The sequence below is a fragment of the Desmodus rotundus genome, chromosome 9, assembly GCF_022682495.2.
Source record: "Desmodus rotundus isolate HL8 chromosome 9, HLdesRot8A.1, whole genome shotgun sequence".
NCBI lineage: Eukaryota > Metazoa > Chordata > Mammalia > Chiroptera > Phyllostomidae > Desmodus > Desmodus rotundus.
Window position 1 is genome coordinate 77075215 of NC_071395.1, and position 22143 is coordinate 77097357.

The window sequence follows — 22143 nt, forward strand, 5'->3', positions numbered from 1 at the left end:
GTGTTGCAACAACTGCCAAACATTTTTTCCCCATGTTGGGAGAAATCATGGTTATAACCCAGTACGCTTTGGTGCAAGGCACATTAATTCTTTTTAAAAAAAATTATTTATTTTTAGAGAGAGGGGGAGGGAGGGAGAAAGAGAAACATCAGTGTGTGGTTGCCTCTCACATGCCCCCAGCTGGGGACCTGGACCGCAACCCAGGCATGTGCTCTGACTGGGGATTGAACTAGCAATCCTTTGGTTTGCAGGCCAGCACCGAATCCTCTGAGCCACACCAGCCAGGGCAGCACGATAATTATTTTAAAAAAGTTGTTATTTTAATTTATAGATTTGAGAGAGAGAGAGAAACATTGATTTATTGTTCTACTTATTTATGCATTCATTGGTTGATTCTTGTATTTTCCCTGACTGGGGATTGACCTTGCAACCTGGGCATATCTGGAGGACACTCCCACCAACGGAGCTACCCAGCTAGGGCTGAGACACTTTAATTCTGTGAGCCACTACAGAGCCCAGACCTTATGTACCCAACTTCCTGTGCATCTGCAAGTAGTGGTTTGACCATGAGTCGCAGTTCACTTGTTCATAAGTTATGAACATACCTGCTGTAAACAGGTTTGACAGTTTTCTCCATCTCAGAAATTCCTTGATCAAATTTATGAAATATAGTTGCTGCTATGATGATTTCATGAAATGCTAGTTGAGTAGTGAAATTTATGTGAATATAACTGGTGTTAATCCTTTGCTAATGGAGGTTTTGAGAATGTGGTCGGTTTATACTTTTGCATAAATCAACTTTTTGGGGTATGCTGCAATTCAGATCATGTTTATGTTGCTGGTGTTAAAAGGATATGGGTGACACCAACAATAACTTCATTATAGTTATTGGTACAAGGCACTGATGGTAGAACTTTTAAGAGTAGAAGGAAGGCTTTTTCCTCTCCTGACTCATACTCCTATTCCTTAATCTACTAACTTCAGGAATGGAGAAATTCCTGAAGATGAGGGGTGAGAAGTTGGGGGTTTAAAAGTAAATAATTCCTACAACTCCAGTAATGAAAAGGCAAATAATTCAATTTAAAAATGGGCAAAGCATGTGAGTATTATCCAAAGAACATACACAAATGGCCAATAAGCACATAAAAAGATACCTACCATCATTAGCCATCAAGGAAATGCAAATCAGGATCATGAGCTACCACTTCACACTCACTTGAATGACTTAAAAAAAGGAAACTTAAGTGTTGGTGAGGAGAGTATGGGGAAATTGGAATCCTCCTAGATTGCTGGTGGTATTGTAAGATGATGCAGCCCCTGTTAAAAACAGTTCCGGCAGTTCCTCAAAAAGTTACCATATGACCCTGTGGTTCCAGTTCTAGGTGTATTTATTCAGCAGATTCAAAAGCATATTTATATCAGTGGTCATAGAAGCATTACTCACAATAGCCAAAAAATATTGGAAATTCAATCAAATGTCCATTAAGTGATGAATGGATAAGTAAAATGTGGTATATCCATATAGTAAGTGTTGACAGGTGCTGCACTATGGATGAAACTTCAAACATGCTAGGTAAAAGAAGCCAGTCACAAGAGACAACATATTATGTGGTTCAGTTTATATGAAATGTGTAGAATAGGTAAATCCATAGAGACAGACAGTAATTTGGTGGTGTCCTATGGCTGAGGGAATTGGGGGTAACTAGGGAGTGACTCCTAATGGACATCAGCTTCCCTCCCTCCCTCGCTTCAATAAACACCTTTATTACATGAGCTCAGATAGGAGGGAGAGGGATTTGTTTTTATTTGCTTGCCTTTCTGGGCCTTGATTTTTCTCAGAACTCCAGTTCTTGCCCTCTAGCACATAACTGTCTATTCAGCCGCATTGGCCTGGTCTTGAAGCAGTGCATACAAGAAGTTTGCCCTGCTGATGTTGGCATTCTTTTCCCTTTCATATTTCTTCTGGAAAAAAATTTTAAAGAGATTTTTACTTATTTATTTTTAGAGAGAGGGGAAGGGAGGGAGAAAGACAGGGAGAGAAACATCAATGTGTGGTTTCCGCTCCCATGCCCCCAACTGGGGACTTGGCCTGCAAACCAGGCATGTGCCCTGACTGGGAATTGAACCAGTGACCCTTTGGTTCATAGACTGGAGCTCAATCCACTGAGCCATACTAGCTAGGGCTGAAAACATTTTTTTTCCTTTTTGTTTAAAATGTTTGTCCTTCAGGAGTCAGCTTGGTTCCCTTTGTGCAGCTCAGTGGCAGTGCGTAGTGGGACTCAGAGTTTCAGTGAGCATGATGCAGTTCTTGACTAGTTCTTGGTGAACACCAGTTTGTTGTGGATGCATCAGTAATCCTTGTTTTGTGTATACAACACTCGGAACCCCAGAAGTTACCCACATCCAGCCACTCAAGGCACCATATTTATTGCCTCCTCGCTTGGGGTGGGGGCAGTGTCAGTGTTAGCAACAGCAGGGTGCCCAGCTCATACTTACACTTCTTGAGGTAGGGCTTTCTCTTGCCCCTGGTCTTCTGCCTGTTGTTCTTGGAGATGCTGATGCCTTGGTGCTTGCTGGAAAGAGCTGGAGTTTTTCCTTATCAAGTGATGAAAACGTTCTAAAATTGATTGTGGTGATTGTGGTACAATTCTGTGAATATGTTAAAACCCGTAGAGTTGTGAACTTTAAATGGGCGAATTGTATGATATATGGGTTATAGATTAGTAAAGCTGTTACAATAAAAGTGGATAGCTGCTGCTTTTGTAGTTATACCACAGTCTTTAGGGCATCATTTTGTGGCTCTCTATAAATTCAGGGGATTATATACCTAATTGAATCTGGGATAGTAGAATATCATTGAGTAATTTTAAATATATTTTCCCCCTCACATTGTAAAAATATTGAATGTTCATTGTTGAAAAATTTCAAAGCATAAAACTGTGAAGAAAATCTAAACCACCTGGAATAGTACCCAGAGACATAGCATTGTTAAGTTTTTGATGGTCTTAGATATTTGTGTATAGTTGTTAAATATATTATATTGCAAAGCCTTCCAATTTTAAATAATTAATGTTGTTTTTGGTGTAGCTAGGTTTTTTCATTGCTTTGTTGGGAACAATTTAGAAAAGAGAAATTGGTTTCAATTTTTAAAATAAAATTTTCAATTACACTTTACATTCAATATTAGTTTTAGGTGTATAGCATAGTGGTTAGACATTTAAATAACTTAAAAAGTGATCCCCCATAAGTCTAGTACCATCACTCTCCTGGCAGCATATTTAGTTACTACAATGCTATTGACTATTCCCTATGTTACACTTTCTATCCTTGTGACTATTTTGTAATTGGCAATTTGTATTTCTTAGTCCCTTCCCCCTTTTCACCCAGTCCCCAAACACCCTCCCATCTGGCAACTCTCAGTTTCTCTGTATTTGTGGGTTTCACTTTGAGGCATGTTTGTTAGTTTTTGAGAATAAACTAGTATACAGAATTGAGCTTGAAATCATACCCTTCTACTTTACTGCCCCTGAATTTAGCCTTTTTTTGTGACTAGGATTTTAAAAAATTGGATGTTTTATTTTTATTTTATCTCACCCAAGGACATTTTTTTCATTGCTTTTTAGAGAGAGAGGAAGAGAGAAACATCGATGCGAAACAGAAGCATTGATTGGTTGCCTCCTGTACGCGCCCGGACTGGGGACCGAACCTGCAACCCAGGCATGTGCCCTGACTGGGAATTGAACCCGCAACCTCTAGGTTACGGGATGATGCTCCAACCAACTGAGCCACACCAGCCAGGGGGAAAAAAAATTGGATGTTTTAAATGAATGCCTGCAGGCTCTTACAAATTAATGGTCTTATTACCATACTCCCTATCCTTCAGAACTACATTTTAAAAAATTAGCTTTATTGAGGTATAATATATATATGATAAAATATACCACTTTTAAGTATAAATATATAATTTAGTAAATTTTAATAAATGTATTTTTTAAAAGATTTTACTTATTTTTAGAGACGGGAAGGGAGGGAGAAAGAGAGGTAGTGAAATGGCAATGTGTGGTTGACTCTTGTGTGCCTCCAACTGGGGACCTGGCCCACAACCCAGGCATGTACTCTGAGTGAAAATTGAACCACTGACCCTTTGGTTCTCAGGCTGGCACTCGATCCACTGAGCCACACCAGCCGGGGCTAATAAGTGTATTTATTAACTGTGTAACCAGCACAGTTTAACATGTAATTCTATCCCCTCTCCCCAAATTTCTCTTGTACTCCTTTGCACACAAGCCCTCACTTTACCCCCATACCCTGCTAACCACTTAATTTGCTTTCTGTTTTTATAGTTGTGCATTTTCTATAAATTTAAGTGGAATCATACTGTCTTTTTTGGTCTGGCTTTTTTCAGTTGGTATGATGTTTTTGAAATTCATCCATGTGTTTACTTTCGAGTATCAGTAGATTATTTTTTGTTTTTGAGTAGTAGTTAATCATATAGATGAACATTTGGGTTGTTTTCATCTTTTGGCTATTGTGAATAAAGTTACTGTGAACATACGCGTAAGCGTCTTTGTGAAGATACAGAGTTTTCTCTCTTGGGTACTATGTAGGAGTGGGATTGCTGAATTCTGGTGTTGAACTGTATTAAAAAACTACCAAGTTGTTTTTCCAAAGACCATATACCATCTTAACATTTTTATTAACTGATAATCCTGGAAGGATAATTAAAAAAAAAAATCCTCACCTGAGGATATTTTTAAATTGCTTTTAGAGAGAGAAACATTGATGTGAGAGAAAAGCATTGATTGGTTGCCTCCTGTATGCATTATGTGTTACCTGGACTGGGAATCAAATCCACCTGGATTTGTTACCTGGACTAGGTATATGCCCTGACCAGGAATCAACCCGAAACCCTTGGGTTACAGGATGGTGCTCCAGCCAGCTGAGCCACACCGGCCAAGGCATGAAAGGATAATTTTTTGAAATATATTTTCCTGGGATTACATGTAATTTAACATAACCATTAGCAATGTTTCATAAAGTCACAGTCCACATCATTTCTTGAGGTACGCTTATATGTAGCGTGTTAATGTATGCTAGAGGTGCTTGTTAAAATGCAGATCCTTGGGTCTCATCACCAAAAATCTGAATCAGTAAAGTTGGACAGCCACATGGTAATATGGCATTTCGTTTATTAACAAAAGCATAGTTTTCTTTAATATGTTTATTCATGTAGTGTTTATTGAGCTGTTTCTAGTTCTTTGCATTCATCATGCATTGCATTACCTATTTATATTCCTGTGCTTGGGATCTTGCAAGACTTATTTGGCCCTTTTCTTTGCTTGCCACCTAGTGGTAATAAGTAGGAACCATCAAAAGTTTTGCCCATGAATGAATTCATGAAGATGGACTGTGCCCTTAAAGGAGGAAGGAAGGGAACATTCAAAGCTGTTGCTATATGACTGCATTCCCCTTCCATCCATGACCGTTACTTGGGAAATATAATTTATTGCATTTAGAAATAATTTGAAAGAAAATATACTTTAGAGCCTGTAAATTTTTATTTTTATTTTTTAAAGATTTTATTTATTTTTAGATAGAGGGGGAGGGGAGAAAGAAAGAAACACCAATATGTGGTCACCTTGCACGCACTGCACACTGGGGACCCGGCCTGTGACCCAGGCATGTGCCCTGACTGGGAACCAAACTGGTGACCCCTTGGCTCACAGGCTGGCACTCAATCCACTGAGCCACACCAGCCTGGGCTAGACTAGGCCTGTAAATTTCTTTCTTTTTTAAAAAAAATAAATGTTATTTTTAGAGAGAGGGGAAGGGAAGGAGAAAGAGGGAGAGAAACATCAATGTGTGGTTGCCTCTCATGCGCCCCCTAATGGGAACCTGGCCCGCGCGATACAGGCCTGTGCCCTGACCTGGAACCAAACCAACCGACCTTTTGGTTCACAGGCCGGTACTCAGTTCGCTGAGCCACACCAGCCACAGTCTTAGTTAATATGAGAGCTTCTGCCCTGCTGGCATAGCTCAGTGGATTGAGCACAGCTGCAAACCAAAGGGTTGCCGGTTCGATTCCCATTTAGGACACATGCCTGGGTTTTGGGCCAGGTCCCCAGTGGGGGGCCACGTGAGAGGCAACCACACATGGATATTTCTCTCCCTCTTTCTCCCTCCCTTCCCCATCTTTAAAAGAAAATAGAGATTCCTCCAAACCATAGTATATAAGGTACTGTTTGAAGTTGTGACACCATACAACAGTCTCTTATTGTAGGCTCTTATTTTCTTGTACATACTTTTAGTTTTTCACTCACATTAGTTTTGATGATTGCAAAGGATTTTCTATGTTAAAATTTTAGTATTTTGTTTTGCATTAGCTTGATAGAAAAAAGACCTGTGGAAGGGATGTGTTTAAAAACTTTGTAAGGTCTCATTTTACTTTGCTGTTACAGAAATGGTGGAATCAATGAAGAAAGTAGCAGGTATGGATGTGGAATTGACAGTTGAAGAAAGGAACCTCCTATCTGTTGCATATAAAAATGTGATTGGAGCTAGAAGAGCTTCCTGGAGAATAATCAGCAGCATTGAACAGAAAGAAGAAAACAAAGGAGGAGAAGACAAACTAAAAATGATTCGGGAATATCGGCAAATGGTGAGATTATTATATTCTAGACATCTTGCAAGGAAGGTGTCTTAGGTATTAGATATTTTAGATCATAGGCTAGTACATCCATATATTATAAACATGTAATATACATTTTAATGTGCTGTCATCTTTTGCTTACCTGGATTAGGAATACACACTACAGTATTTCTGGACAGAGGTGAATTTTTTGTAAGCTGCAGAGGGTGGTGTTCAATTTTCAGCACCGCACAAGTAGGGAATTACATCAGTCTTTGTTTTTACTGTGGTAACTTTATAGAGTGACTTGAAATTACCAACCAGGGCAATTCAACAAATATTTGTGTGCCTCTTCTGCACCACATAATTTGCTAGGTGCTATAGGTGCAAAGATGAGAAATAGTTACTGTCCTTATGGATCTCAGTGTAGTTACTGTTTGTTTTTTTTAATAGAAAAATGTCAGAGGGCACTGGACATTATTTCATGAAGGTATTGTTTCAGTATTGTATAAGCGTGTATATACATTTATATAGGACTGTTTTTATTGTGAATTTTGGTCAGAAAGTTTGATAGCCATTGATGTAGTGGTTGTCCACCAGAGGGTGTTTTTGCTCCTCAGAGGACATTGGGCAATGTCTAGAGATGTTTTGGTTGTCACAACTTGGAGGGTGCTATTGACATATAGTAGATAAAGACAGGGATGCTGGTAAACATCCTGCTGTGCATAGGACCACCTCCTACGACATGGAATTATGTAGCTCAAAATGTCAGTGCTGCTTTTAAGAAACTGAACCTAAAAATAAAGTATTTCTGGCCCTGACTGGTGTGGCTCAGTGGTTGGGTGCCGGCATTCAAACCATAGGGTTGCCGGTTCAATTCCCAGTCAGGGGACATGCCTGGGTTGTAGGACAGGTCCCCAGTTTGGGGGTACACGAGAGCTAACACACAATGGCATTTCTCTTCCTCTGTTCCCCTCTCTCTAAAAGCAAATAAATAAAATATTAAAAACTTTCTGACCTGTGTGACTCGGTTGGATGTCATCCTGCAAAGTGAAAGGTCTCCTGTTCAATTCCTGGTTAGGGCATGTGCCTAGCTTTTGGGTTTAGTTCCTGGTCGGGAGTGTATGAGAAGCAACCAATTGATGTTTCTCTCTTTTTCCCTTCCTTCCCCTCTCTCTAAAAATAAATAAATAAAAATTAAAGAAAGTGATCCTAGTGGAAGAGATAGGCCTATAACCCAGAGTACAGTGAGAGAAATTACATAAGCAGGCACAAATAGAATGGAGAATTTATTAAGGGGAGGGAAGGGGGATCCACATTTATGGACTATTTCCAGTTCTATTGGGCATTGTTCTGAGTGGGGAGATATATAATGGTGTAAGATATTGTACCATATTTGCTGTGTATAATGCACACCTTTTTACCCAAATTTTTGAGAGGAAAAATAAGGATGCTTATGATAATCCCATCTATAATGTGTATAAAAACATGGGAGCGCATTGTGTGCAGCAAAAAGCTATTTGACACATTTTTATTTATTATTTTTTAAAATTTTATTTTTAGAGAGGAGGGGGAGAGAGAAACATCTATGTGTGGTTGCCTCTCACGTGGCCTTCATGGGGGACCTGACCCACAACCTAGGCATGTGCCCTTACTGGAAATCAAACCGGTAACCCTTCGGTTCCCAGCTCACACTCAATCCACTGAGCTCCACCAGCCAGGGCTAACACATTTTTAAATGATCCCCTATAAAGGGTAGTTACTTCAATTTATAGATGGGAAAACTGAGGGTTCTGAGTGATTCATGTATCTGGGGTCACGTAGAAGGTGGTGAGTTGATGTCATTGTGACTTACCCTCAAATAAGTTGGAATAAAGAATATGTGTGGATTGTCAGTAGACAGGTTTGGTGCGTCAGAGGGATGAGGAAATGAGAAGGTAGAAAGAGAAGTCTTGTGTGCTGGAATGGGGATTTGGGCTAAGCAGGAAGCAGAAAGGAGGCTTGGTAAATTGGGAGAAGGTGAAAGACCAGGCTGGATGTCATAATATTTCCCTAGTATGAATAACAGGAAGTAAAGAAACTAAAAAAGGAAGTTAGAAGTCCAGTAGTGAAATACTAGAATTTAAGATGTCTGGGAGAGAGCAGCCACAGTGAGTGGTATTGACAAATGAAGGTCATAGAGTTGAGATCAAGGAACTATGTTCAAAGGAACACGGGTGGTAATACTTCAGTGTGATAGTAGGAATTGGAGAGGTAGGCTACAGATCCTCAGTGAATGTGGATGAAAGATTCTGTTGATTACAGTAATTGAGAAATTAGAACTGAAAGTGTAAACTTCCAAGGAGGAAGGATTTGGAGTAACAGGAGAGCAAGACCTAGGATGATTCAGAAATTCCTTCTAGAGCAGTCATTCCTTAAAAAGCTAGAAGGGGAGGTATTCAGGGAACAGCTAGTTTTACTTAGGATCAGGATGAGATTATAGGAGAAGAGAAAACTGGAGAATTATTTACAATGGAAAGGTTACAGAGGACGTGAGAAGAATTTGGAAAGGTTAGCAGTGTCACCTTGAATTAATAGAAAGTGGAGAGTAAGACATGTAGGTGTGTTTAGGATGGTGTGCTTTTTTGGCATGGTAAATGAATTGAGAGGCTTTTTTTTTTTTTTTTGGTGCCATAACTGGCTATGGACATCTACCACTAAAGTGAAAGTGATTGGCTAGTGAGCATAATAGTGCTTAGGAATGTGAGCACATTGCCTTAGTTTCAATTTTTATTTTGTTCCTTAAAATTGTGATGGCAGGCATGCAACCTGCCTTTGTTCAGATCCTAGCTCTGCCTCTTTAAGTTGTTTTTTGTTTTTTGGTTTTTTTTTTTTTTCTTAAAGATTTCAGTTTATTTTCAGAGAGAACGGAAGGAAAGGAGAAAGAGGGAGAGAAACATCAGTGTGTGGTTGCCCCTTGCACATCCCCTATAGGGGACCTGGCCTGCAACCCAGGCATGTGCCTTGACTGGGAATTAAACCGGAGACCCTTTGCTTTGCAGGCCTGTGCTCAGTCCGGTGAACTACATACACCAGGCAGGGCACTTTAACTTCTTTTGGTAAACTTCAGACAAATGCTGTTATCTTTGTTTTCCCATGTTAAATAAAGACAATAGTTGCTACCTCATTGGAGAAGTTAACATAAATGTGCAGCACTTAGTAGTAATCAGTGTTAACTCTTCTGTACCTGAACTGAGTTCATTTTTTTGATCCCTCCCCCACATGCCCAAGTTGATTTTTAAAACACTTGATTAATAGTACATAGAAATAATTTCTATAACCTCGAGAAAACTGTTCTCTGCTTTTTGTATCAAGAGGGGAAAGGGGCTTTGAAAAGGCCATGTATATTCTGTTTAATACAGCTCTCTTCTTGAAAACCAGAGGTACAATGTGTTGTAATTTATAATTTCTTGGACTTGACTTAAACAAGTTTTGACCTCTTTTTCAGGTTGAGACTGAACTAAAGTTAATCTGTTGTGACATTCTGGATGTACTGGACAAACACCTCATTCCAGCAGCTAACACTGGCGAGTCCAAGGTTTTCTATTATAAAATGTAGGTTCTATACTGGAAGGGAAAATGTCAGATTAAATGTTGGCCCTCTTAGAATCATCACTTTTTCTGTGTAGGTTTTCAATTTTTACTGAAGAATAATTATTTAATGTTGGAGGGATAGTTACATGGGAGGGGTGATTCTCAAAAGTTAATTTTTGTATTCTTATTTCCAAAATCATTGCTAATGAAATACTAATATTACTGCATTTAAGATGGTCAGACTATTACTGTATTCTCCCTAGCTACAGCAATGCATTATGTAGTTCAATCTTAACATTTTTATATGGAAGCTTTATGTCATGATTAACAAATAATTGTGCTCTTCTTTGGAACCACTCTTGATACTTAATTCTAGTCTGCCAAGTGATAGATTGTTTATGTTTTCTTTTTGAGGTTTTTAGTTAAAATCTCTAGGGTTTTGCTTATATTTGGTAATATGTAATCTTTAAGGAGGAAAACTAAATAGATGAGTTAGTTATTCCTGAAAGAGACTTATAAAAATGATTGAAGTATACCAGTTAATTGTTTAATATATTTTTTCACATAGAAAAGTTTTAAGTTATTTTTTGTTTAAAACGCATTATTTCTAATTCTGTCATTTTGTTTTGTTTTGTTTTAGGAAAGGGGACTACCACAGGTATCTGGCTGAATTTGCCACAGGAAATGACAGGAAGGAGGCTGCAGAGAACAGCCTAGTGGCTTATAAAGCTGCTAGTGATATTGCAATGACAGAACTTCCACCAACGCATCCTATTCGCTTAGGTCTTGCTCTCAATTTTTCCGTATTCTACTATGAAATTCTTAATTCCCCTGACCGTGCCTGCAGGTAAGTTACGGAGAACAGAAGCTTTCACTATGAAATTGGAAAGGGTTACTAAGGAGAATGACTACTTGGTTTTCTGTTTTTTTTCCTGGGATGGCCTTTGTAGACTTGGCCATGTAATAAAAGCATCCTTTTGGCTCTCAATGAAAATGCTTGGTAATATAAAGCCACATGTATCTCAATTCAAGACAGACCTCCTTCATTTCACTAGGAGGGCATTTAGGATATTTCACTAGGAGGGCATATAGGAAAATTATGTTGATGGGGGAAATTTTTGTTGGTTAGATTAAAAAGAATCTCTAACTTGTTAGAATGTGGGAAAAAGGAATGAGAAGAATTAATTTTTAAATTACCTTAATTTTTATATATTAGTTTACAGTCTTTGTAGGTATATTTTTAATATGGTTATGCTTATGCTCTATATGTGCCATTTTGTATTTTCTGTTTTAATATAAAGTTTTCCATCTCAACGATGGATGTTAAACTGTCCAATTTTTTTATACAGATTGAAGGAATATAAGACATATGTATGTAGCTTTTTATTTGTAAAAATTATGGTGAAATAAATATAATATGAAATTTATCGTTCTAATCATTTGTAAGTATGCAGTTTAGTTGGCACCAGTATCTATTCCCAAAACTCTTCCGTCGCCTGAAACAGACTATAACCACTAAGTGATAACTCCATATTCCCCTTACAATTTCTAATTTCTGTCTTTATGAATTTGCCTATTTTGGCTGGAATCTGTACCAATAACATAAACATTAATTAACACATATTTTCTATGTGATAGGTATTACATACTGTATTATTACAATAAAGCAAGCTCAAAAAAATGTTAAGAAAATCATGAAGCGAAAATACATACATTTTATTCATTCACGATATACTTAACTTTATTAATTCTGTTATTTCTGGGTCATGAAATTTACAAATATTTTCAAATTGTTGCAAGTTTCAAATTTTCCAATATACTTTTGAAAAAAATGTGTTCGTGGACCTATGCAAATCAAACCCATGTTGTTTAAGGGCCATCTGTATTTGTCCTTTGTAACTTCAGTAGTCTTAAATAAGTAGAAACCGAATGTTCCATGAAAGGGGAGATTTTCCTGATGTAAGGGTAGATTCATTTGAATGCAAAGTAATACTCATCTTAAAATATTCTAAGTGGCTACTTGAATTTGTTAAAATAGGTGTATGTCTTAACTGAAGAAGTTACAGCTGTCTGTTCAGCTGATAGTATTGGTCGAATCTTTTATTGTTAGTCTCCAGTCTAGCCGTCCCATATACATGGCTTCAAATTCAGTTACCTTCATGCCATTTCTCCTGTTTTTGCCTTAGTCTGAAGTTTGCCAGGTTGCTCTTTCCCTACTTGTTGAAATTTGACTTCCCACTTGCTCTTCCTCATGGGTCCCTGCAGCACTTTCTCTAGAATAGCACATAACTTTTTTTTATAATGTTACTTATGCATCCTATTCCTAGATGTTTTTAAGTTAATTGGGGACTCATGTTAATTATGTCTCTTCTGTTTCCCCACTGGTATCCAGCATTACTCGGTGTACATGGTATACAGTACTCAGTAAATGTGGATTTTGTTTCGTTTAAAATAATAGCAAATGACTTTTATCATTATATTTCCATGGGTTCTGTATTACCCTCTTTTTGGTGAGATACTGTCCAAATTTTTTTTTTTTAATCAAAATTTATTAAACAAGTGAGCTATTGACTGGAACTTGGAAATACCTTTATTTATATATTTTGGTGGTGCCTTAGTTTGGAACTTGGTCTATATAGTCTACTTACTGATAGGCTTATTGAAAGCGTAGTAAGAAGTGATGTTCCAAAAGTTCCCTTAGCTCACAAGTTGCTAGATTACAGAATTAAGTAGGGAGTTAATTTTCATCAGTTTCATGAGCTTTTTCCTTTATTTCAATGCCTAAACCCAAGTACTCAGTGTCATTATTACATATTGTGGGATAATTGAAGAAAAGAGCAATATCTTAACATGATCTGTTTTTGGACTTGTTTATTTTTATAATACACTTATGTAAATACTTGTAGGTTGGCAAAAGCAGCTTTTGATGATGCAATTGCAGAACTGGATACGCTGAGTGAAGAAAGCTATAAGGACTCTACACTTATCATGCAGTTGTTACGTGATAATCTGACACTATGGACTTCAGACATGCAGGGTGATGGTAAGGAAACTCAAGTTAAATGTGTGTCTTTCCATTGTTGGATCTTTTTACTCTTAGAAATTCCTTGGTATTTCTTTACATCAAGCTACAGTTTCCTCTATCCTCCAGACTATCAAAGTTTAATTATTACCTTTCATGAAAAGATATCAAAGTACAGTCTTCCATTCTGGGCTATAGGATTATAAAATAAAAGACCTGTTTAGAAAAGGGGATCTTTTATTAATATTTAAAGGTTTAAAAGTTTTACCTCTAATTAATGTTTGCTAAACTTAGTTTACTTCTCTCACACTGTGTTTTGAAAGGTGGAGGGAGAGAAGTGGTTTATTTTATCTCAGATTTAATTTTAGGGGTCTAAGGTTAATTGTATTTGAATGCCGTGATCACTTCCTTTGGCTGAGTGGTGTCCTCAGGTTTAAACTAGATGGTATCTGTAGACACTTATGAAGCATCTTCTCCAGAAATCTTTTATCTAAAAAAGGAATGTTTTCCTATGGATTCTGTACAGTAAATGAAATGCCCTGCCCTTAGGTCCTGTTTAAGAGGTCTGGTGTAATCTGGTTTTGGTGGGGGGTTTTTTTTAGATTTTATTTATTTTTAGATAGAGGGCAAGGGAAGGAGAAAGAGGGAGAGAAACATCAATGTGTGGTTGCCTCTCATGTCGTGTCTCCCCCTCCCCCACACACACACTGGGGACCTGGCTCACAACCCAGGCATCAGCCCCAACTGGGAATCAAACCGGCCACCCCTTGGTTCGCAGACTGTCATTCAGTCTACTGAGCCACACCAGCCAGGGCTGGAGTGGTCTTGTTTTTATTAGAGTTTTCAGTAGTAACAGTCACTAGAGTAGCTTATAGTACTTAATCTTATGATGGGGTGGAGGGTTTACTGTTTATTCTAAATGTAAAAGCCCAAATTTGTCACTTTTTGTTTTAAAGGAGATTTTATTGTTCCTATTTCCAAAGAACCATTTTCATACACAATACGTCATTGAACAAGGGAGGACAAACTAGTGTGATGTAGCCACAGGTAGTTCTACAGTGGTAGTGATGTAGGGAGCAGAAACAAAAAGTTTGTCGTCAGTTTTAGTGGTAGATCCTTCAGTGTTGTGTTCTCCAAATGAAGCATATGTTGTATTGCTTGAGGCTAGCTGTAGTTTTTGTCAAACCAACCAAGAAGCATTATACTTCTTAAAGGTGCTTCTGAAAAGGGGTATCAAGGAATGTAAATTGTCATTTTTCTTACTCATGACTCTCAGTGTGTTAGAGTCAGGTTTTAGACTTATCTTGGGTTATGGTGCTAAAGTGAGAATTGGGTGATTCAGCTTCTAGAGCTCACTAGCTCTGTGAAGTATTAAGATAGTTGATGAGGATTGGCTTGAGACACGTAGCACATGTGACCTACTTGTACACTTTCCCAACAAATTCAGATGGAGCCACCGATTACTTTTCAACACAGCACTTCAGGCATCCACTACCACCAATCAGTGGGACTCAGAAACAATTTATCATCTTTGAACTAATGACCTAAGGTTCCTTCCAGCTGTAAAATTCTGTTGTATTCTAACAATAACTACTAAGAATTGGCCAAATAGCTGTGGACTCTCCATAGTCACCCTCAGCTCTGAGAAGACTAATAAACCCGCCCGTTTGAGGGGATAAAAGGACAGCATGTGGAGAGTTCGGTAAGCGGTATTGACCTAATAAGTAAACTGGATCCCTCTGAGCCAGGGACCTTTTTTTTTTGAGGGTAGAAATAAAAAGAAGGTGACCTGTGTAGAAAATGCTATTTTTTTAGCCATTTGATGCCAGTTTCCTTAACTGAGTTTGTTAAGCTAGCTTATATTTTCTAGTGCTACTGTTGTTCATTATCACTGGTAACCAAGAGTATACAGAACAAAAGATAATCTTTTTCTTGGTTATCAGGTGTCATTTTATGAAATGGGTCATTTAAAAATAGGACATTTCTTTAAACTGCTTATGTTTTCATAGTTGGGAAGGTTCTTTATCCCAAGATGCTTTAACATTAGCATAGGTTAATCCTAAATTTAAAAAAAACGTGTTTTTTTTTTTTTTAAAGAGATGGGGGAAGGGAGGGAGAAAAGGAGAGAAATATTGATGGAAACATTGATGGGTTTCCTCTTGCACATGCCCCAACCAAGACCTGAACCTGCAACCCAGGCACGTGCCCTGACTGGGAATCAAACTGGCGACCTTTCTTGCATGTTGCGGGATGATGCCCAGCTGCTGAGCCACATTGGTTTGGGCCTAAAAGTTTTTTTAATTTAGTGAAATCTAGTTGCTTCAATTACTTTCTTACTTTTTAAGTTGAACAGTTAACTTCAGTGGAAACAAAATAACTTTCATTTAAGAGCTTTGTTATAAAATATTTGGAATTAGGAGACATGATAATTTAACACTGAAAAATCCAAGTAGTGTCTTGACCTTTTAGTAAAATTAACAAATTATCTGAATTTATAAATTGTTGCGGGTACTCTAGGAGATTGTTTCCCAGTTTTGCCGAAAGGTATAGTATTGCATAATGTTTTAATAAAATTGGTTTTGTGACTTAGAATCAATGCTGAATATAAGAGAATTATGGTCATGGAATTGGCAGTTTTCCAGGTGGTTACTTGAATTTAGTTTAAGAATGGGTTGGCCAATAAGTTTGTTTGGCTTTTTCTGTACAATGGCTCTAGTAGTGCTTAGTTGTCTTTAAATTCATTTGAAACAGTTTTGTTAGTAGATTGTATTGTGATAGTCATTACCAGCATGCATTTAAAACATCAAAATTGGTGAATTTTTATGTAGCTATTTTAATCTTGAAAATGGAAGAAAATAAGCAACGTTTTTGACATACTGTGCTTTATTATTTCAAGGAAAGTGAAAAACACAAATGAAACACAAAACGATTTGTGTAGTGTATGGAGAAGGTCCTGTAAGTGATCGAACATGTCTAAGGGGTTTGTGAAATTTCTTGGTACTATTGATATTTTGGCCAAATAATCCTTTGCGGTGGGGCTGTCTTACTCACTGGAAGATGTTTAGCAGTATCCCTGGCGTCTACCCAGTAGAAGTCTGTGGGAGGGAGATAGCTGACACACACAAAATAGCCAAATCAAAGTTTCTGGTGAAAATGAAAAATGTGTCTTACATTTTATGGGGGAAAAACCCACATGGACTTTTTGTTCAACCCAATATTTAGTTGATTTTCTCATTTTTTACTTTAGTAACCAGGAAAAATGGTATCATAAAATATTTGAACTGAAGATTTCTAAAGGAAGAAATGTATGTGGTTTTTACTTAAACACTTTTATGTTTTTGACTGCAGAATATGTTAATGTTGTTGGAACATAATTCTTTAAAGGGATCACAACTTTTTCTCATGAAGTGATTTCCAGTCCCTTTCTTTTAACCTGTGGTCAGAGGACTGTTTCATATACAAATCCACAAAGAGGAAATGTGTTTTTCTACCTCCCATTCCTCCTCCCCCCAAATCTACAAACAGTGGGCAAAGAAATAACATATCCAAGGAAAACTTTTTTCTTTTGTATACCTTTTAAAAGGATATTATTTCATCCTCTTAAAGGTAAAAGGAACAAAGTATTTCTTAGAGTGAAGTTTATGCAAAATAAAAAAGACCAAAATCTGACTCCTCTAAGTCATTGATGTTTTCCTTTGTTCTGCTCTCTCGGTTTATTTTCCTTGTAATGTTGCTTTCATGTGATTGTTCTCCCTCCCTTTCTCCTTGCAATATAGATTCCTAAAGGAAAACCCAACTCTTCTTTCCTAAAAACTACTTTGTAAGTCATTACCATGGCACAGTGAATTCTGCTTTTAGTTTTGGTTCTTCACTAATCATGCTTGCATATATCATCATCATCCTGTTGCTTACAAAACTGCCTGTTCTACATTCCAGGATGCAAAACCTTCTAAGACGTTTATGATTTGCTACCCTCTGTCACCTTTGGTTGGGAGTGATTTATCTGACTATATTTATGCCAAAGTTACTTGGAACTTTTGGCAAATCTAGTGTTTGCTTATGAGTGAATCAGAGTGTGCTCTGTTGTTGTCTGTTAACTATATTTTGGAACAGTATATTGCTGTTGAAAATGAGAGTGAAATGTTCCTATTTGAATACATCATTGTTCTTTGGGGAAGAATAGTTGTGTGGTCCATCATTTCTTTCTTCAGTAAATGGGTATTTTTGTCTTTCTTTGCATGTCTTTTTCTAGATTTGAGTCAAAAATCTTTATGTACCTCAAGTACCTTTTAGAGTCACATACGAATGTTAAACATTTTATCACAAAAGGAAATTTTAAAATGACTAATACTTAACCCTTGTTGCCATGACAACATCTATATTTATCATATCAAGGTCTTTAAGACTGTTTATTATTATTTTTTTAATCCTTACCCGAGGACATGCTTATTGATTTGAGGGAAAGAGAAACACTGATGTGAGAGAGAAACATTGATTGGTTGCCTCTCATGTGCACCCCAACCAGGGGCCAAACTTTTGCAACCTAGGCATGTGCCCTGACTAGGAATGGTACCCATGACCTTTTGGGTGCTTTAATCAATTGGCCAGGGCAAGACTGTTCAAAAGCATTTCTCAAGGTAACTGTTTTATATCTGTGGATAACCAGTCTCAGTGTCATTTGTCCATCCTAATTAAGTAATTCAACAAGCAATATGAATGGATGGATGGTCTGAACTGTCATACTATGATTGTTGGATTAATTCATTGATTTTTCAATTACTTTGAATCAAACTAGTAATATATAGGAATTACAAGTGGTTTGTTACTGCACAAAAGAATGTCACTTGTTTTAATTTTTAGTGAAAGCCTGCATGCTTCTTTAATGTGGCTGACATATTTAATGCTTATGAAAAGGTAGATACTTAGGCTGGCTTTCTATTGCATGTCATAGTACAGTTGAAACTCTTCAGGCTAATCGCCATGTTTAAAGGGAAAGGAAAAATGGCATGAGAAAACTAGTCTAAATGCCCTTCTTTAATAACCTCAGTGACCTGGTTTACTTTGAGCATGCTGTTCTACTCTGGAGTGAGAAGTCTGGTTATGGTTTGATGTGACTGGCCAAGATACAAAACATAACATTTTTACAAAAACAGAACCCTCTCTCCAGAACTGTAGAAGTCCTTTGGAGCACTTACTGCTCAGTTCTCTTCATTGAAGTATTTCTGATGTGAGGCTTGTGGGTAAACTAGATTTTGCAAAAAACTATAAAATATTCCTGATTCTTGATGAGGTGTGAGGTTATTGAGAAAGAGTATTTTGACACAATATACATGAAAGCTTGACAATCATTTTAACAATATGGTTACTAAAAACATTGACTTTTACTATGTATCAGTTTGTTTTGGTTTTTTCATCCTGACTATTGACCATTTAGGACCTTGATCCAGCAGCACCTACCTCTTGGCTTAGGCATCTCAGATGTCAAGGATGATAGAAGTTCTGTGCTTGTCTTTGTTTAATACCAATTGTAGCAAATATAAGGAGTTTTATGCTTGGAATGATACTTTTGTGACCACGACAGCCTGATGTAGCCAGTATGAAATAATTAACTATCGTTCTCCTTTGCAGGTGAAGAGCAGAATAAAGAAGCGCTGCAGGATGTGGAAGATGAAAATCAGTGAGACATAAAAGCCAACAAGAGAAACCATCTCTGACCGCCCCACTCCTTCCCATCCCACCCCCCCTTGGAAATTCCCCCATTGTCACTGAGAACCACCAAATCTGACTTTTACATTTGGTCTCAGAATTTAGGTTCCTGCCCTGTTGGTTTTTTTAAAAACAGTTTTCAAAAGTTCTTAAAGGCAAGAGTGAATTTCTGTGGATTTTACTGGTCCAGCTTTTAGGTTCTTTAAGACACTAACAGGACTGTATAGAGGCTTTTTCAGCATTATCGTATCGTCTCCTGCCAGATGTGGCAAGGAAACCATTAGCAGTGGAAGTTACATTGGAAGCCAGTAGACTTTTGGTGAAGCAAGCATCTAAGAGAGAGGTTAATCACACATAGAGGCATATGTGGTATCATTTTTCTTTTTTTTAGTTGTTCAAATTGGATTTTATACCAATGTTTAAAATTAACTGGGTGTTAGCTTGAAGTGGTTAAAGGTTGGTTGTTTGGGGAGTTTGTTGTAATGGTTTTGCTGTAAAAAGTGTTTCAAATTCTGCAGAAAAGCATGGTGCTGGTAACAGTTCAACAATCCGTGGCTGCTCATTCTTGCCTACTTTTACTCTCCCTCTGAAGCAGGTTAGCAATGAAGGTGGTATGGAAAAGCCTGCATGCGTGTTCAGTTCTTTGTTTCTTCTCCTCCCTCCTCCTGGCCCCCCTCCTTCGCTCGCTCAACCTCTTTTGTTCAGTATGTGTAACTTGAAGCTAATTTGTACTACTGGATATCTGACTGGAGCCACAGATACAGAATCTGTATTGTTCTTACTGAAACACAGCATGGAATTAACATTAAACTTAAATAAAACAAACCTAAATTAAAAATGCCAAATATTATTGCGCCTCCATCTTTTATCTTTCTAAAATAAAATCTCTAGTCTAAACACACTGATGGTATTTTTTGCCTGAATGTGAAAAGATTTTTTTTTTCCATAAATCGCTTGTCTGTTTCCCAATGATGATACATTATTTTTTGGGGGGGAAATGACCTGTAGCCTGGCTGTGAAGAACACTTGAGTAGTCCACGTCAACTCATTACCCATCCTGTCTAATAAACCAGGTAGCGATACAGCATTTTAATCATTAAAGTACAAATGTGTATTTAATACACATGCAGTTATAGATCATTTCCTAGTATGGATTTGTGAGTTGTATAACCAAATATGGCTGAATATTAGAATAATTCTCAGGCTGAGGTAAAATTACCCCCATCCCCACTACCACCACCAAGGTCAGTGGCAGGAGCAGAGAAGAATATAATTAAATTCTCAGTTGTACACATGGTCAAGCAATGGTATAGCTATGGTACCCCTTTCTAGGGACACTAAGTAGTTTCCTTCTACAGACTGTGCATCAACGTGAATAGATAATTTAGTTAATATACATCACTCTGTACCAGGAATTTAGGGGAAGGGTTCCTTAGTTAGCTGTGTAGACTTCATTCAGCAAATAGGATGCTATGAACATTATTAAGTTTGTGGCAGTCGGCGTATTGAGGGAAAACCTGCCACCCAAGGAAACCAGTGAGGCACTTGAGAGAGTTGATTGGTACAGGTCTTCAGAAAGGTCACTAAGATCAGAAGATTGCAGAAAGGTGACAACCCTGTAGGGACTGTGTCACTCCCACTTCCTAGAACTGGTCAGGTGAGGTGTTTTTTAACTTAAGGTTTAGTCATCTTCAAGGATCAATTGATGTCCATAGAAACTTGAGTTACCGTTATAACTAGAATGCAGTTAATTTGTATTTTAAATATAATTCTTTGATTTGTAGAAAGTTTTAAATACAGGTGTTTTCTAAAGTTTTGGCACCAATAAATGAGTATCGATACCTATGCTTGGGTTGTGGGATGGGTGGCCAGAAAAGCAAATCTAATGTATTTTGCTTCTGGGAAGAAGAGAATGAACTTGAATAGTTAGATCGTTCTAAGGGGAAGTTATGCAATACAACTTCTGACTTGGCTCCTGCCCCAGACAAATGCCACTTAAGAGTTTATAAACTAGCTGTTACTGATTCTAGGCTAGTAGAAAGGAGGAGCACTAAAAAATTGTCAAAGATTTTTGTTGTGAAAATTGTTGCAAGTAATAACTGTTCACAGGGATTCCTGGTAGGATTCTAAGATGGATGATTAAAGGAATTGGGACATTTCAGAGGAAGTGGTGGTGCTGGATGCAGCAACCCAACCCTCTGGTTTCATATCTTAGGAGTTACTAGGCTTGTAATTGATATTGACAGTAATGATCTAACATTGACTATTAGCTATGTACCAGGCACTGAGTCATTCTTAAACTGTAGAGCACAGAGGTGGTGATAATTAGGTGAACCGTCACTTGCATTTTGCAAATAGGAAGAAGGTGAACTTACCCAAAGCCGCGGGACTGGTACTATTCAAGCAGGTTTCAGAGTTCGGTTACTTTTTAGTTCTTTATCAAAACTTGTTTTATTGGAACTGTTTTCTCTATCCTAAAGTGATTGTTTAGATCCATATATTTTAACATTTCTGAGTTAAGCATATGTTTTACAATTGAAACACCCCTTGAAAAGCTGTAATATGTATTAGAACTGAATTAGAATATAAATGATAAGTACATTTAAGGCTCTGAGGTGGCTGCTGTCTAAAAAGGAAGGGTCTTAAAAGGCTTATTACCTAGATTAATTTTTAGACCGTTTTTTAATAGCTTCTAAGTTCAAGAAATAGTCATTTTTACAGTTAGTGATTCTTTAAAATAGGTTAGCTTGGACAAGTAGGTAATCTGTGATTGTAGATTGTCAAGTTGCTACAGTGCTGTGACTGAGTTTTCTAGAGAATCAAAGTCTTAATACCATAAAGTCAAACTCATTTTTAGCCACTTCAGGTGGAAATATTTCCAAAATACATCACCTCCTAGCTTTTAAAGAAACCCAACTTGTCCTGTAGCAGTTACTGTTTGGGGAAGATCCTGGGTTGGTACTCTCGCACCATCACTCACCACAGGGTTGCTGTATGTGAGGAGGGCTGCAAATTGTTCTTAAAGTTTCTCTTGACATTTGTATATCAAGTAATTTTAAAGTAAGTTTAAAATGCGAGTGTAGAAAACATATCAAATATATGCAATTTATTAATGAATTTTAACAGAAGGAACACCATTGTAGCACCACTCACATCAAGAAATAGAACAGGACCAGAATCTAGAATACTCCCTTAAGCTCCCTCAGTGATTACT

General features: G+C 37.5%; 1 protein-coding gene across 3 annotated transcripts in view; it reads left to right on the forward strand.

Annotated features, from left to right (window-relative positions):
• The window catches only part of YWHAE (tyrosine 3-monooxygenase/tryptophan 5-monooxygenase activation protein epsilon), a 41742-nt gene extending 21912 nt beyond the window's left edge, over nucleotides 1-19830 (forward strand). Inside the window, exons 2-8 of one of the 3 annotated variants that reach the window (XM_045199201.3) lie at nucleotides 3624-3717; nucleotides 6459-6658; nucleotides 10116-10222; nucleotides 10842-11048; nucleotides 13108-13244; nucleotides 17000-17043; nucleotides 18852-19830. In XM_045199201.3, the coding sequence (XP_045055136.1) occupies nucleotides 3624-3717; nucleotides 6459-6658; nucleotides 10116-10222; nucleotides 10842-11048; nucleotides 13108-13244; nucleotides 17000-17007 (753 nt within the window). In that variant the 3' untranslated portion in view covers nucleotides 17008-17043; nucleotides 18852-19830. The remainder of the gene's footprint in view (nucleotides 1-3623; nucleotides 3718-6458; nucleotides 6659-10115; nucleotides 10223-10841; nucleotides 11049-13107; nucleotides 13245-16999; nucleotides 17044-18851) is intronic. The other 2 variants (XM_045199200.3, XM_024564600.4) reach the window with 2 other exon arrangements.
• The last annotated feature ends 2313 nt before the right edge of the window (nucleotides 19831-22143 follow it).